The 17,084-nt window shown below is 43.0% G+C and overlaps 1 protein-coding gene across 1 annotated transcript in view; it reads right to left on the bottom strand.

The window, feature by feature from the left end:
* The window catches only part of LOC137519140 (fibrocystin-L-like), a 328,027-nt gene that overhangs the window by 24,783 nt on the left and 286,160 nt on the right, over positions 1-17,084 (bottom strand). Inside the window, exons 58-63 of the mRNA XM_068237923.1 lie at positions 10,433-10,544; positions 8,054-8,170; positions 7,754-7,919; positions 4,644-4,876; positions 3,017-3,190; positions 1,597-1,754 (exon numbers count right to left, since the gene is read on the bottom strand). Coding sequence (XP_068094024.1) covers positions 1,597-1,754; positions 3,017-3,190; positions 4,644-4,876; positions 7,754-7,919; positions 8,054-8,170; positions 10,433-10,544 — 960 coding nt within the window. The remainder of the gene's footprint in view (positions 1-1,596; positions 1,755-3,016; positions 3,191-4,643; positions 4,877-7,753; positions 7,920-8,053; positions 8,171-10,432; positions 10,545-17,084) is intronic.

Here is a 17,084-nt window from a genome sequence, read left to right as displayed (position 1 = left end):
TAAAGCTGCAGTGGCCATTTTCATAATAAAAGGCCTGGTCTTTAGGGGGGTTAATCACTATGGTCCTCAAGTGGTTAAAGAGAACCTAAACCTACCTATAAAACATGAATTTTATTTACCTGGGGCTTCTACCAGCCCCTTGCAGCCACCCTGTGCCCGCCCCGTCACCGAACAATCCTCCAGTCCCCGTAGCACCCCTCTTTTGGGCCAGCGAGTTGATGGCCACTACACATGCGCAGCCCTTGCCACATGTGTCCTCAATCTCGCTCCCATCATCAGGACTGTTCTGCACATGCACAGTAGAGAGTTCCCCATACTGCACATGCGCAGAGCACTCCCATCCATGGGAGCATGATCAGGAGGTGTAAGGACCGGGGCCGTGCATCCAAATGAAAGAGGGGCGCTGCTGGGGTACCGGAGGACCGTTCAGTGACAGCATGGCACAGGATGGCTGCTGTTAGAAGCCCCAGGTAAGGGAAACTCGTTTGTTACAGGTCGGTTTTGGTTCCATTTAAAAACTCCGGCCATATGGGAACTCTTATGTAGCTTTTTCTGCGTTCACTGTCCCATTGTGGATGTGCTCATTGTTTGTGGAGGATGCATCCAGTGTTAAGCTATTAAGCTACGTACACGTGTTTAATAAAAGCCATTTGAAATGTTTGATATACAACAGATTTTGCCGTATTGGACAATAATTGTGTCAAACAAATGTATCCAAAACAACAACAACGAGTGACTGATATTGGACATGTTGCCTGATCCATCTGGCAGATCAGCTACGACGACTGTTGGGCAGATATCGTGCAGTTGACCATTTGTGTACAATGTAGTTTAAACAACATTGTACTACAGGTTGCATACGTTGTGCATACTGTCATTTTTTCTGCTTGTGTGCTTCTTCCAGCCCCCTGCAGCCTCCCTGTGCCCGTGCCATCTTTGAACGAATCTCCGATCCCCCGCCGTGGCTCACTTTCGTATTCGCAAGTTGCCAACAACTGTGCCTGCGTGGCCTTGACCGCGCGTGTCATTCGCGTTTCCCTGATCTGGAGCATCCAGTGCAGGCGCAGTACAAGGTTTTCTCGTACTGTATCTGCGCAGGATGCTCCCAGCGACGGGACTGAGAACGAGGATGCGCATAACCAGAGCCACGCAAGCACAGTGGCCGTCGAATTACCAGTTAGTAATAACGAAAATGAGCCGCTGTGGGGAATGATAGGATCTTTGCTTACCAGCGCAGGACTGGACACCTGCAGCGGGCTGAGAGAAGCCAGAGGTAAGGGAAACTCTTTTTTGGAGGGGTTTCCTTTAAAGGAGCTGATCGTTTACAATATCAGTGTGTGGACAACGTCATTGAAAAGCTTTGTCATTTGTCTTTGTCACTGGTACAGTAGTTTCTGTGATGTTGGTTGTTTTGTTTATGGTGACCTTTGTTGAGCAAATGTAAGATTTAGTGTAGGCACTCCACAATGAGGCTGGCTTTGTAACTCTGAAGTTCACACTCCTGTCTATGAATATGTACATATATACAACCAACAATTTCTATGTATTTGTGGAGGTTTCATGTTTATTGGTTGGCTTATTAGTGGAAGAACTCACTTTGGTGTTGTCAGCGTTCAGCAGTTTCAGGCGCAGCTTCTGGGGGCTGGTGCTGGTGAAAAAGACCTCATAGGACTTGTTTGTGGCCACAATGGGGTGAAACAACGAGACTCTTTTTCGACAGGAGTATCCGGAGCACAAATCATGGTTTGAGGGTCCTGTAAAAAAAAAAAAAAACAGCAGAAGATTAAGGACAGGAGATAAAACAGAGTGTAAAGAGTAAAATAACCTCTGTGTTCATCAATGGACTGGATTTTCTATGGTTCTCCTGGGCTGCAGAATATTTGGGATCAAAAAATCCTGAATGCCTTCTTAAAGCCAGGTTTCTGAAAATGCCCACTTGAACTTCAAAGTCCAGCCTCTTCGAACACTTCTCAATAATTATCCTGTTATCTCCTAACTCAAATAGCTCTACAGGAAAGAAAGGAACATCAACCCGATCTAGACCCAGCACAATTAAGCCGAGATAGATTTTCGAATCACTCAGCCGTCCGTAGAAAGTACATAATGTCCCTGTGTAACATTGTTTAAAGTTTCTCCTATCTATTGTACAGTTCTGCGTATTATGTTAGCGCTCTATATAGCAAAGTCCCTAGTATCCGCCACCGGCGGGGATTACCTGATGCATGCTGGATACACGTGCTTGCCAGTTGCTCGGGCAACCAATCAAAAAAGCACAGGAGAACATGGGAGGCCATTGGAGGATCCAGAGGCTTCCCTCTTTTTAGGTAAGTATATTTTTTTTAATCGTAGGATAGCCTCGAGTTCATACATTAAATCTTATGAATTCATACAACCATTGTAATATTTACTATTGGCATGATCCTCAACATTCCTTTAATCCCTGCTCAGTAATGACGCTAATTTAATTAAGGCGCCGTGAAATTTAGGTGCAGGGAAAAGACAGAAAAGGGCTCACCCTGCTCCTGCAAAAGTCCCGGTGGTGTGAATTACTATTCCCCCTCTAGACTGCCATGGACTCAGAGCAAATACATAATTTGGCTGCCAGCTATGGCTTCGCTGAATTATGCTGTTTTTATTGTAATTTGGGCTCCATCTTTTGACAGCACCCAAATTACTGACTGAGTGCCGCTGTTATTCACATTCACACGAGTTGCAGCAGCCTATGGTATGAGGTGCAGATAGCTTGTGCATTAGATTAATACGTTGTGCGGTGCACCAACAAAGCCTCACAACAAGAGAGGGTGTGTCACAGACCAGAGGAATGATTAGCTATGCCTGCGGGTCCACAAGAGGAAGTCTGGTTAACTTAAGAGAAGGATACACAGCATAAGCATGTGAAAAAAAAAAACATGAATTATTATTCATCTTTCATATCACCACCATTCTACTGCTTCAGAGCTTTAGCTGTGTGGGTACAGAAAGGCTTTGACATGAAATCAGGGAGTGATATACATACCATTAAGAAGGTCTACATAGCCATCTTCTTTAGCCAGCACGGCCACAGGGGAGAGACGCCTGGTCTCTGTATCACTGTCCAGACTTTCAATAACGAGCATCTCGTAGTTCAGACCAAAACATTTATAGGCTCTCCAGGAAGACATGTAGACACAGGAGCTGTCCCTGATGATTCCTGCATGGCAAACAGGAAGAGGAAGTGGCGTTATACAAGACAGACAGAGGGTTCTGATTAGAGGGAAGTGTAAACATCCAGCTAGTGGCTCATCATCATTCAGTCTGTATCAAGGGCATAACTAAGGCTTAATCTGGTTGCAGGGAAAAGGGCGCCGGCTGAGGGTGGACGAAAAGGGCGCCGCCATAGACTTTAATGCAATTATCGTTAATATGGTGAAAAAAGCAGAAAAAAGGGCACCGCGATAAATATAATACAATACAATACAATAACATTTCTATATCGCTTTACTCCCGTAGGATTCAAAGTGCTTAGGCTCTCTCAGATTCAGTAATTAATAGGATGAAGTATTCACACAACAAAAGTTATATTTCTGCAAATGCCAAACTGAACAGGTGGGTTTTCAGTCTGGATTTAAACACGTCCAGGGATGGAGCTGTCCTGATCTGTTGAGGTAAGGAGTTCCAAAACGTAGGGGCAGCATGACAGAAGGCTCTGGGACCAAAAGTTTCCAAGTGGACTCTGGGTATGACTAGATTTTTAGAACCTGTGGATCTGAGAATGCAGGGATTGCACACAGCTGCAGCATTTCTTTCATGTATCCAGGGCCCAGATTATTCAGTAATTTAAATGTCAGTATGCCGATCTTGAATAGGACCCTCCATTTTATAGGTAGCCAGTGAAGGGAGTGCAGGACTGGTGTTATGTGGCAGTGACGGGGTTGGTTGGTTAGCAGTCTGGTAGCAGTATTCTGTATCAGCTGTAGGGCCTAGGCTAACAAATATTGTTAACAACGTTAGGACATTAGAGTTTTTGAAGCATGTTTTCTTTTTAGAAGCTTGCAACATTATAGTTTTTGTCATATTATTTTGTTTATATGTGCAGATTTTACGTTATCAAAGATATTATTGTTACTATGTGTAAAAGGGTGTCTCTGCAGAGGGAGTGCTTAGGGTTAGGCACCACCAGGGGGAGTGGTTAGGGTTAGGTACCACTGGGGCTGTGGTTACGGTTAGGCACTATCGTGGGGGGGGGGGGGGGGGGGTTAGGGTTAGGCACCACCAGGGGAGTGGTTAGTTTTAGGCACCACCAGGGGAGGGTTCTGTGTGAGGGGAGGGTTGGGCTAAGCTGTATTGTTGAATTACTTAACGATATTTAACATTAATATCTTTTCGTTATTATTTCTTGTCTGTTTTTACAATGGTATTTTTCGTTAACAAAGCTTGACAACGATCGTTATCAGATTTCGTTAATAACCGGTGCCATTTCGTTATCAAGTCGGGCCCTTTTTCCACGGCGCCCTTTTTTCATGCATGCCTTAATCTAGCCCACCATGGGCTTCATTCATTTTTTTTGTCCCCAGTTCAGAGGTACTTTAATTGGACACTATGCATGATTCCAGCCTGGTGGTTGATTATCACACATATTTCCATTCTGCAGTGCAGAAAGTTACCTTTGTTTGGAGCAATTTCGGCTACTGGTATTCGGCTTCCATTCAGGCGGGTCAGCATCACCTTTGGAATCCGGTAATCCCCCAGGCCGTCCCGCGTGTCTCCATCCCATTGATATTCTGACTGTGGTACCACCGCGCCGATCTGCCCCAGGAACGAGCCATCCAGATCTTTCAGGAGGGACTTCTTCTTTGCGTCGCAGTCCATGTCCACACAGGCCGATGGGGTCACTTTTCTATTTTAAAAGGATAATAAAAAAGTAAACACAGAAATATAGGTAAACATTTAAAATGTTAAGAATACATTCCCTAACAAGCAAGAATAATTGAGGTTGCATTATGTTTTTACTCCAGTTTTCTAATACAGGCATGCCACCCCCAAAGCTATGCCTACTAGTGTCAGTGTATGCAGATCTCTGCTTGGAAAGTGTTCCCTCTCTTCTCCTTGTTTGTAAATTGCTCATCTACATTATCTGTTGTCCTTATTATGAGGTTATCAGGACTTCAGCAAGCACTGTGGTTGGCATACAGGCTCGTCAAGAGTCAGTTATTTTTCTTTTACTCTAAACGATAAAAGTGGGTGGCATGCTTGTCTGTTAAAACAAAGCTAAAACCAAACGTTTATGATTTAAGTCTATATGAAGGAAAAGTTTCTATTAATTTAACCTCTTGAGGACCGCAGTGCTAAACCCCCCTAAAGACCAGGCTATTTTTTGTTAAATTGGCCACTGCAGCTTTAAGGCCAAGCTGCAGGCCGCACAACACAGCACACAAGTGACCCCCCCCCCTTTTCTCCCTACCAACAGAGCTCTCTGTTGGTGGGGTCTGATTGCCTATCTCCCCCCCCCCCATTGTTATTTTTTTTTCATAAATATTTCTGTTATTTTTTTTCAATTAAATGTACTTATTTATTCTGATCGCTCTCTTGTGCCCCAGGGGGACACGGCTGTCCCCAGTAAAGCGCTGCTGCAGATCTCAGCACTGTACTTAGTAAACAGATGGCGAAACCGCTGCTCGGAGACTGAAGGCGGGGTGGGGCTCCACCCCCCAAGCAGGAGATGCGCGCACAGCTTGCGCGCGATCTCCTGCAGTAGCTGGCCTCAGACTTGACGTCAATCAGCGTTATGCGGTCCTGGGGCTGCCATCGCGGTCACGCCCATGGGCATGACCCGGTCTTTAGGTAGTTAATAGCTCGCTCCTTTTTGGTAGACTAGCAATATAAAAAAAAATCGTTATATAAAAAATACAAAACTTGTAAATACCCAGATTTTTTATGTTAACTGATGCTCCCTGTAACCTCTTTGCTGGGCCCGGACATGCTGTGCTGCCTTCTGAGAGGGGACACAAGGCCAAGTTAATGCTCATACCTTTCTCAAGCTGGATACTGGTGGAGGCCATGCTGCAGTTCAACCCTTCGCCCATTGAGTCAATAGAGTAAAATGGTTCCTATCGCTTGGGGCCAGTGGCGTAGCTAAGGAACTGTGGGCCCTGCTGCTAGTTTTACATTGGGGCCCCCCAAGCACTCTATACATAAAAATTGATATGGCGCATCAAACCCTGCCAATGACAACATCAGTGTCAGAGGTGCAAGATGGGGATGGGGAACACTTTGTTAATGATTACCACTATTCAAAGGGTCTATAGAAGTGATTATTATGAGCACAGGACCAATAGAGAGCTAATTTTGAAGTTGAAGGAGAGCCCTTCAGGGCCCCGATGCGGTCACAACCTCTGCAACCCCTATTGCTACGCCCCTGCTTGGGAGAGGGTGGTATTGTTCAAGCTGCAAGATCCTGGTGGAACTTCTAAAGTAGCCTGCAACTGAAAGTCTTTTGGGGACTACAACAGTGGCAGTCATGATACCGTTGATTTCAGCCAAAACTCACATTATTGAAAGAATCCAAGCACCCAGATCTTCTGAAGGCACTTTGGCTATAAAATAACTGAAGGCCAGCACCCAAACTCACATTCTAAAACCCTCTTGTGGTCAATAAATCCCCTGGTTGATGACATCAGCTATGTTATAGCCGAGTGCTTGAGCGCAAACCAATCAAGCTGTAACAATTTGCTTCAACCTTTTATCATCCACCTATTGCACTACATTATAATTCAGGTGCAAGATGAAAACACTGGCCACCGAGTAGCAAAAAAAAATCCATTCCAGGTCTATTCGACCATTGATGTCCTCAAGAGTCCTCCAACCTCAGTGAACCATCCCCAGTGATACAGCATCCACTTACTAACTTTTGTGAATGTTCCCGTGAAACGATAACGTTTTCGCGCAACGTGAAAATTCGCACAAAAACGGCCATGCTATCAGTTAGCACTTTTTTGTGAATCAAGCCCCTTGAAACCAATATAAAAGCTAGAGAACCTGCTGATCACAAAAACTATCTATGCTCAGATATCTACTTTATGGTCTTCCTTGCAACCTATACCTGAACTCCACAGGTCCACCTTAGTGGGTGAATAAGGCATTGTGCTGAACACATGCATAGTTATAAAAGTAATAGTTTTTAAACAGTTTAATAATGATTTGTATCAAATTGAACCTATTAGTTTCTGTTCAATGCACTGTTTTAGCTGAATCAGCTTTTGCTGTACTATCTATGTCTTCAGCTCTTCTCTCCACGGCTAACACCAGACCACAGATTACTTGCATTACAAGCACTGCAGAACACTTACATTTTATACGTACATAAAAAAACAAAAGTAATCAGGCTTAAAAAATGTTCAACATTAATTGTTACAGCTTATATAATCAAACTGAGAAACTTTTGTCCAACAAAATTAACAATTCCCTTTAACCCAGTCTCCTATTGAAAAGTTATTACCGTTGTTACTCAGGATTGGAGATATCTGATATTCTGTCAGGGTTTTTGTGGGCCATTTGGAGATCTGTAAAATAAGTTGTTCTTTATTCTGGCAAGCAGAGCCAGAGGCCACCATAGTGAAGCTGCACTTAAAGTAAGACCCTACCTATTGGTGTGTCTGAAAGAACTTGGTTTAGTAAAAGTCCATGCTTTAAGACATTCCATTGTCCTTCATGAAAGTAGGTGGTACCAATAATAATGTAATAATGGGGAATTTCATCAACAAACATAAAAACGTACGTCACATCTGGCTGATGGATGAAGATTTTCCGGTCCTCAGCACTGCCCACTAGTGTTATCCTGGAGACCTGAATTGGGTGTTGCAAGTCCTCATTCTCAGGGTTGGTCATGAAGATTACATTGGCCTCCCCGGAACAAACATTTCTGAAGTTCACAAATGTTGTATCTGGAAAGAAAATTGTGTGCTGTTGCTGATATAGGTGGAAAAGTCTGCAAGCGATGGGCAATAGCCATTTATTATTAAAGGTGTAGAACCAGGTCAGAGTAACCACAGGTATGTGAAACGGCAGGATCTCTTACCAGTCACTGTCATTAGACCACTTATGGCATTGTAATTCTTCAGTCCTGCAAGAGGATACACCGGTGCCAAGTTATGTCCAGTGGCAAAGGTTGGCCAGGAGATGCCGCTTCTCCCACCTGACAGATAAACACAACAAAAGTATAATGCTTAAAGAGACACTGAAGCGAAAAAAAAATTATGATATAATGAATTGGTTGTGTACTATGAATAATTACTAGAAGATTAGCAGCAAAGAAAATATTCTCATACTTTTATTTTCAGGTATATAGTGTTTTTTCTAACATTGCATTATTCTATAATATGTGCAGATTACACAACACTCTGCATTCAAAATGATTCTTTCAGAGCTGTCTGTGAAGTAATGACCTCTCCTCTAGCAGAGGAAAAGTAAATAGTCCAGGAACAGTTGAGATAATAAAAGTCAGATAACAGCCCTCTCCACCACTAACTTAGTCGAGAGCTTAATGGCTTGTTTGCATAGAGATAACAACTGGAGTTTATCAACTCCTCCTGTACTGGAAACAATTACACTGATGTATCTGATCTTAATGTTTTATTTCTTAGCTGTACTACACATACAAATCATAATATCATCATTTTTTTTTTTTCGCTTCAGTGTCTCTTTAAATATCATTTTCAAGCTCTTTGTATTACAAATATATTGCTTTTGGTATTAACCTTGTTTTCAGACTTGTAATGCCTAAATTATAGTTTTCAGATTTATCTTGCTAATATATCGCTTTTAATATTATGGTTATTTTAAGATTTATAATGCGTATGTGATTGTAAGGCTATTTATTCTAATACAAATATATACATTATTCTATTCATGTTATTTGTAGGGAAGTATTTTACGGTATCAAATATATTATTGTTTTTATGTGTGTAAGGGTGTTTGTCCAGTAGGGTTAGGCACCACCAGGGGGTGCTTAGGGTTAGGCAACACTAGGGGGATGGTTAATTTTAGGCACCACCAGGGGGGTGGTTAGGGTTAGAGTTAGGCACCACCAGGGGGGTGGTTAGGGTTAGAGTTAGGCACCACCAGGGGGTGGTTAGGGTTAGAGTTAGGCACCACCAGGGGGGTGGTTAGGGTTAGGCACCACCAGGGGGATGGTTAAAAAGACTTTAAAATACCTGGGGCTTCTACCAGCCCCTTGGAGCCATCCTGAGCCCACGCCATCAAAAAGTGATCCTCTGGTCCCCCGCAGAGATTTTCTGTCATTTGGATGCGCGGCCCTGGTCCGCACACATCCTGATCACGCTCCCATGATGTGCAGTACAAAATAAATTTGTGCTGTGCTTGCGCAGAACACTCTCGGTGTGGGAGCATGATCAGGAGGCCCGTGGGCCAGGGCCGAGCAGCCAAATGACAGAAAGTCTCTGCGGGGGACCAGAGGATCACTTTGTGATGGCGTGGGCACAGGGTGGCTGCAAGGGGCTAGTAGAAGCCCCAGGTATGTTAAAGTCTTTTTTTTACTGCAGTTAAGGTTCCATTTAATTAGGCATGATTACACTGGCCTGATCAAGAGACCTAAGCTATCCAGGAAGCTGCTATTATAATCTATCCAGCTGGTTAATAAAAAGTATCCTTTTATGGAATGTACGATATTTTGCTTTTATCTATGTTTGTTAGGTTAAGTACTAAAAATCTTTACTCATTTTTTTTTATAATGAATAGTAAATATAAAAAAAGCAAATAAAATATTTGGCAACAGGTGAACCTGCTGGATTGGCAAGCTTTCTAAGTACAAACGGGCGCCCTTTTGTTCATCCACAAGGCAATCCTAGCCAGTTCACGAAAGACATCTACGTTATGTGCAACCACAACTTTCTCTTATTATTTTCATTATCATGGATTTAGGTCACGCCAAGTTACCAACATCTTCCTCTTAAAGCGGAATATAACCCTGCATTTCAACTTTGCTCTAAAACATTATTTACAGCATATTATATGCAACCAGCATTTTTTTTTTACTAGGTCAGCATTGGAAGGGTTACACACAGAGCTTAAAAGTTCTGTGGAGAGAACTGCAGACACATCGAAAGCTTACATAGATACATTTAACTAAACAGAATGTAACAAGTGAGGAATGTTACACACTCTTTGGCTGTCCTCCAGCTCCTGCACAGTCAGAGAGAGTGAGTCACATTCCACAGTTGTTACATTCTGTTTAGTTAAATGTATCTATCTAAGCTTCGGATGCGTCTGCAGTTCTCTCCACCGAACTTTAAAACTGTGTATAACCCTTCCAATGCTGGTCTAGTAAAAAAAAATGCTGGTTGCATATAATATGCTGTAAATAATGTTTTAGAGCAAAGTTGAAATGCAGGGTTATATTCCGCTTTAAGCTTTTTACATTTGCAGAATAGGACAGTACCTGTCAGAGGCCTGCGGCTGCGATGCTGGGCAGTAGCTGCAATGTTGGGGTCACTAGAAGTAAGAACATCACTGCAGTCGAAGTTGGGGGTGCTTCCCACAAGCAGAGAGTTCTGGGAATTAGAAGAAAGTCAACATACAATGTGATTATTAAAGTGTAACGAAACTCAGAGCTTCCTCTCTCCTCTAAAATGTTAACCACAGTCTAATTAACTTTATGGAAAAAAAAAACAAAAACAAATCTTCACTACAATTTTGAAAAGCCTAAAAAAATGTGAAGTTTTATTTGGTTTCACGTTTGCAGAAGGCACTTAAAGGATTAAGCCTCAGTGTTTGCTATATGGAAAGCTCTCCTGCAGTCTATTCACAGTTACTGATAAGAACTAATTAGACAGTTTGATCTGCCTAAACAAACACAGAACACAGAACAGTGAATTTCTTTGCCCACTGTATGAGGAATAAAGACTTTTTATTGTGTGCTGTGCAAGAGTTTGGATCCGCTTTAATAATATTTCCTTAGGTGACCATTCACACCTAGGTACAATAACTAATCAACTGGAAATATCCAAATAATTCAATAATCATATCCAACACACACAATCAAACATTAAAGTGAACCTCCAGATTAAAAATCTACTCAGCAGAACTGAAAAGACTTGGTGTTTTACAGCATCAGAACTTTGTTTTTCTTACCAAAGCATCGTTTTTAGCTGCATTTTTAGCTAAGCTCCACCCATCAAAGAGACCTGCCCGGACGGTTTTTCCCTGATGCTGTGCAAAGCATGATGGGATTTCCTATGTGGTTATTCACGTTGCCTAGCAACTGGGAGGGGTGATCAGCACACAGGACTGTTGGAACTGTGTCTCATGCTCCCTGTCACCTCCCTTCAACCAAAAAGATGGCTGCCCTTATGAAATCAAACATTTGCCTGTTCTTTTAAAGCAGTGTGGGTAAGAGATTATATTACCTATCTATTTTAATTAACGTAACTAATGTAACTTAATAACAGTATGTTTGTTTAGGCTGGAGTTCCTCTTTAAGTCCATCAATTTCCATTTACATGTTGTAAGATAAAATATAACAGCACCAGACCGTTTGGAACCCCACAAAGTAGAATCAAAAGAAAGTCATCCAGAAACCTCAAAACACAATTTATAGCGTAAATGTTAGTCTTGAGTATTAAAAAAAAAGAAATTCATGCAAACAATAGGCATGTGACAGAAGAAATTATCTATACTCAATACTCTATGAAGGTGCTGTCGTGGGAAACAGTATCACAGATAAATAGAAAATGAGATTGTTCCCCCCTAATAGTCAGTAAAGCAGCAGGGACAGCCATACTATCCCAGGAAATACACACACACACACACACACACACACACACACACACACACACACACACACACACACACACACACACACACACACACACACACACACACACACACACACACACACACACACACACACACACACACACACACACACACACACACACACACACACACACACACACACACACACACACACACACACACACACACACACACACACACACACACACACACACACTAGAACAAAATGAGCCCTCAAAAGGGCTTTTGTTTTGGGGTGCTTTCAGCAATAAAGAATAGCCTAGCTGTTGGTCATGGTATAGAGAACCATGGTATAGTAAGTTAAACCACACAAATACAGTGGAAAGATATGCACTGGCATAATTGTTTTTATTCAACCAGCAAGTAATTTTTTGATGGGAAATTACATACGCGTCTCCCAAAAGATAATAAGATGATGAGCAAAAGGCATTATTGTGGAGGGAAAAAAACATTTCTCAGTTTTTATTTACATTTGAGCAAAAATGTCCAGTCCAAAATTATTCATACCCTTCACACACTGTCACAGTCTGTGGGAAAATCGGTTCTATACCATTCCAAATAGTCCAAGCTGTTCTAAAAAATCCTAATTACCCTGATTAATTGGGAACAGCTTTTTTAACCAATTCAGCAGGTGAAAAACAGCAGCTCTCTGCAGTTGGTCTGTGGACAGTCATGGCTAAGACAAAGGAGCTGATGAGGACCTGTGGCTGCGCATTGTGGCTGCTCATAAGTCAGGAAAGGGCTACAAGGCCATTTCTAAGTGTTTCCCAGTTCCAGTGGCTACAGTGCAAAGTATTCTTAAAAAATACAAGATGTTCTGCACTGTAGAAAATCTCAGAGGACGTGGTCGGAAGCCAAAAGTGACACCTGTGCTGGCCAGGAGGATAGTGAGAGGTGATAAAGAATCCAAAGATCACCACCAAGCCCATCCTGGTGAATCTGGGCTTTGCTGGTGGCAAAGTCCCAAGGCAGACACTCCAAGGGACACTGCGCGCTGCTGGCTTCCACTGATACAGAACAAGGAGGACGCCACTTCTCCAGATAAGGCAAACAAATGCTCACTTGGCCTTTGCAAGCAAATGCTCATCTGGAAAAGAAGAATATGTCTGGTCTTCTGTAAAAACACAAATTGAATTGTTTGATCACAATGATGTTTCCTTCATTTGGTGTAAAAAAAAGAAGAAGCCTTCAACCCAAAGAACACCATCCCCACTGTCAAACATGATGGTAGGAGCCTAATGCTTTGGGGTTGTTTTTTCAGCCAATGGACCAGGGAACCTAATCACATTAAATGGCACCATGAAAAAAAGAGTAATACATGAGGCCACATCTGGAGTAGAATCTGGAGTGGAATACAGTTTGGCACAACATTATAGAAAGGACATTGACTTTCTGGAACAGGTACAAAGACGAGCAACTACAGGGAGTGCAGAATTATTAGGCAAGTGGTATTTTTGAGGAATAATTGTATTATTGAACAACAACCATGTTCTCAATGAACCCAAAAAACTCATTAATATCAAAGCTGAATATTTTTTAAAGTAGTATTTAGTTTGTTTTTAGTTTTAGCTATTTTAGGGGGATATCTGTGTGTGCAGGTGACTATTACTGTGCATAATTATTAGGCAATTTAACAAAAAACAAATATATACCCATTTTAATTATTTATTTTTACCAGTGAAACCAATATAACATCTCAACATTCACAAATATACATTTCTGACATTCAAAAACAAAACAAAAACAAATCAGTGACCAATATAGCCACCTTTCTTTGCAAGGACACTCAAAAGCCTGCCATCCATGGATTCTGTCAGTGTTTTGATCTGTTCACCATCAACATTACGTGCAGCAGCAACCACAGCCTCCCAGACACTGTTCAGAGAGGTGTACTGTTTTCCCTCCTTGTAAATCTCACATTGTATGATGGACCACAGGTTCTCAATGGGGTTCAGATCAGGTGAACAAGGAGGCCATGTCATTAGTTTTTCTTCTTTTATACCCTTTCTTGCCAGCCACGCTGTGGAGTACTTGAACGCTTGTGATGGAGCATTGTCCTGCATGAAAATCATGTTTTTCTTGAAGGATGCAGACTTCTTCCCGTACCACTGCTTGAAGAAGGTGTCTTCCAGAAACTGGCAGTAGGACTGGGAGTTGAACATGACTCCATCCTCAACCCGAAAAGGCCCCAAAAGCTCCTCTTTGATGATACCAGCCCAAACCAGTACTCCACCTCCACCTTGCTGGCGTCTGAGTCAGACTGGAGCTCTCTGCCCTTTACCAATCCAGCCATGGGCCCATCCATCTGGCCCATCAAGACTCACTCTCATTTCATCAGTCCATAAAACCTTAGAAAAATCAGTCTTGAGATATTTCTTGGCCCAGTTTTGACGTTTCAGCTTGTGAGTCTTGTTCAGTGGTGGTCGTCTTTCAGCCTTTCTTACCTTGGCCATGTCTCTGAGTATTGCACACCTTGTGCTTTTGGGCACTCCAGTGATGTTGCAGCTCTGAAATATGGCCAAACTGGTGGCAAGTGGCATCTTGGCAGCTGCACGCTTGACGTTTCTCAGTTCATGGGCAGTTATTTTGCGCCTTGGTTTTTCCACACGCTTCTTGCGACCCTGTTGACTATTTTGAATGAAACACTTGATTGTTCGATGATCACGCTTCAAAAGCTTTGCAATTTTAAGAGTGCTGCATCCCTTTGCAAGATATCTCACTATTTTTGACTTTTCTGAGCCTGTCAAGTCCTTCTTTTGACCCATTTTGCCAAAGGAAAGGAAGTTGCCTAATAATTATGCACACCTGATATAGGGTGTTGATGTCATTAGACCACACCCCTTCTCATTACAGAGATGCACATCACCTAATATGATTAATTGGTAGTAGGCTTTCGAGCCTATACAGCTTGGAGTAAGACAGCATGCATAAAGAGGATGATGTGGTCAAAATACTCATTTGCCTAATAATTCTGCACTCCCTGTAACATTAGTTGTGTTCTATGCGGGGCCGGATTTAGCAGTAGGCATTGTAGGCACGTGCCTACAGGCGCCATACACCCGCAAAGGTGGCTGGGAGAAACATCCTCAATCACCCATGACGTCACTGAAGCTTCCCCGCTCTACAGCGCGTCTGCCGCCCACTGTATCATTGCTGCCCTGTGAGCGGCAACATTACTATAATGCTTCCCTCCCTCCCTCTGCTAATCCGCTACCCCCCTCCAGGAGACTGGACTGCATGGGCTCCACATCGGGCGGGCTCTTAAACATCCGTGCATGGACTGACCCGGCAGAGCAGCTTATGCTGCCGTCTGCCCTTCTCCCTGGACTCTGCAGACTCCAGTGCACGCAGGCTGGTGAGAGAGGGCTCCTAAACGTGTGCACGGACAGAGCAGCTTATGCTACTGCTGCCTTCTCCCTGGACTCTGCACGTTTCAGACAGGCGGCTTATGGAGAGAGAGGGAGCACCCAAGGGGACAGCGTGTGATTTACTCACACCTCCTGCTACATACAGGATATAGACGGCATAGGGAGGCCTTCGGTGAGGAATTTTATCTTCTTTCCTCTTTTGGTGGTAGTGGAGAGGGGAAGAGGTTAGGGAGGGAGAAATAAACTTTGTGCAGGAAGTGTACTGGCTTTCTAGTTTGCTCATAAGGTTAATTATAGAAGTAGCTAAGCTAGTAATTGTGTGTGTCTGTGTGTAGTGCTGTGTATGTGTGTGTGCAGTGTTGTGTGTCTCTGTGTGTAGTGTTCTGTGTGCAGTGTGTGTGTTCGTGCATGTCCTTGTATGTGCCTGTTTATGTGTCTGCCTTTGTGTGTGTAGAGTTGTGTGTGTAGTGCTTTGTGTCTGTGCCTGCATGTGTCTGTGTGTAGTGTTGTGTGTTTGTTTGTGCATGTGTTTGTGTGTGCTTGTATCTGTGTGTGTGTCTGCCTTTGTGTGTGTCTGTGTTTGTATGACTGTGTGTGAGTGTCTTGTGTGTTTGAGGGGTTAAAGTGCACTGAGCACCTCAGACACTTCTTTTACCTCAAAGACTCATGGAGCACACTCCAGACCGCCACAATGCGTACATCTTCCCAGTGGGAGATATACTCACATCTACGACCTACAGCTTTCGACATGTATTGCAGGGCGCACTCCACAGGTGGAATCTTTGAACTCTCGGTTGCTGTGGACTTTCATGGCACACTTCACACGGATGGGGGACTAGGGGAGCAGTCCCCCATAAGTAAGCAATGGCGCTCCCCCCAATGGCACACTGCATTATGAGGTTCATTGTTAAAAAAAAGTGTTCTGGGTGCTCAGTCGACTCAGTGGAGGCATGCATTATGGGGTGGGGATTGGAATGGTTATTTTCCAGGCTGCAGTCTGTCTGGAGGATGTTTTTATTTTTTAAAGCTACATACACACATATGATCGCCGATAACGACCGCCTCACCCGATAAACTAGTGTGTGTACAGTAGCTAATGACTAATAACTGCTACCCTGCAAGCGATCCTCTTGGTTGAGCTAGGGGTGATTGTATTGTGCACGACATCATATGTACAGCGTCCCTGTCATCCCCACAGCAGCATTCCTTTATCAATGCGTGTTTTGTGACATCTGTAGTCTGTGTTCGAACATTGCTGAATGGCTACATTGAGGAGGAGAGCAGAGCACTCTGTGATTGGAAACTATCTCGGTCAAAATTTTTATTAGTATAATTTCTTATGGCCTATATTTGGTAAATTCTAAGTCATTGATAATATCTGCACATTGTTGGTATTTTCTACTTGTTTTTAGTAATCTGCATTACCTTGCGTGGTTTTATTTTATAAGGAAAATGGGCATGGTTTGGGCTGTAGCATGTTACAAGGGGCGGGGCTTAGGGCGCCAGAACGTCTGTGCCTATAGGCTCCTGACATGTAAATCCGGCCCTGAATGCAAGAAAAGAATAAATGCCAGAGATTTTGGGGGAGATTGAGACAACAAGAGGTGGTTAATGTACTAACATGAGGCTTGAGAGAGGACACTCAGTAGCAGAAACATAGCTAGGAAAAACAGCACCTTTGGTAAACATTGATAAAGATTTTTATTTCTGAGAGGACACAAGATTTAGTGACAATAAATGTTAAAGCAGAGAGATCAGAATCAGAAAGGTAGATTTGGTTATCATCAGGAATAAAGGTCATATTGAAAACCAAATGAATTACCGTAATGAGTGTTTCTAGACCATAGCTATAGATAAACAAAAAGAGGGACCAAGGACTGAGCCTTGCGGAACTCCAGCTGGGAATGG

This window comes from Hyperolius riggenbachi, chromosome 5 (assembly GCF_040937935.1).
Source record: "Hyperolius riggenbachi isolate aHypRig1 chromosome 5, aHypRig1.pri, whole genome shotgun sequence".
Taxonomy (NCBI): domain Eukaryota; kingdom Metazoa; phylum Chordata; class Amphibia; order Anura; family Hyperoliidae; genus Hyperolius; species Hyperolius riggenbachi.
Note: the sequence above shows the minus strand (reverse complement) of the source record. Positions and strands in the feature narration are given on the sequence as shown.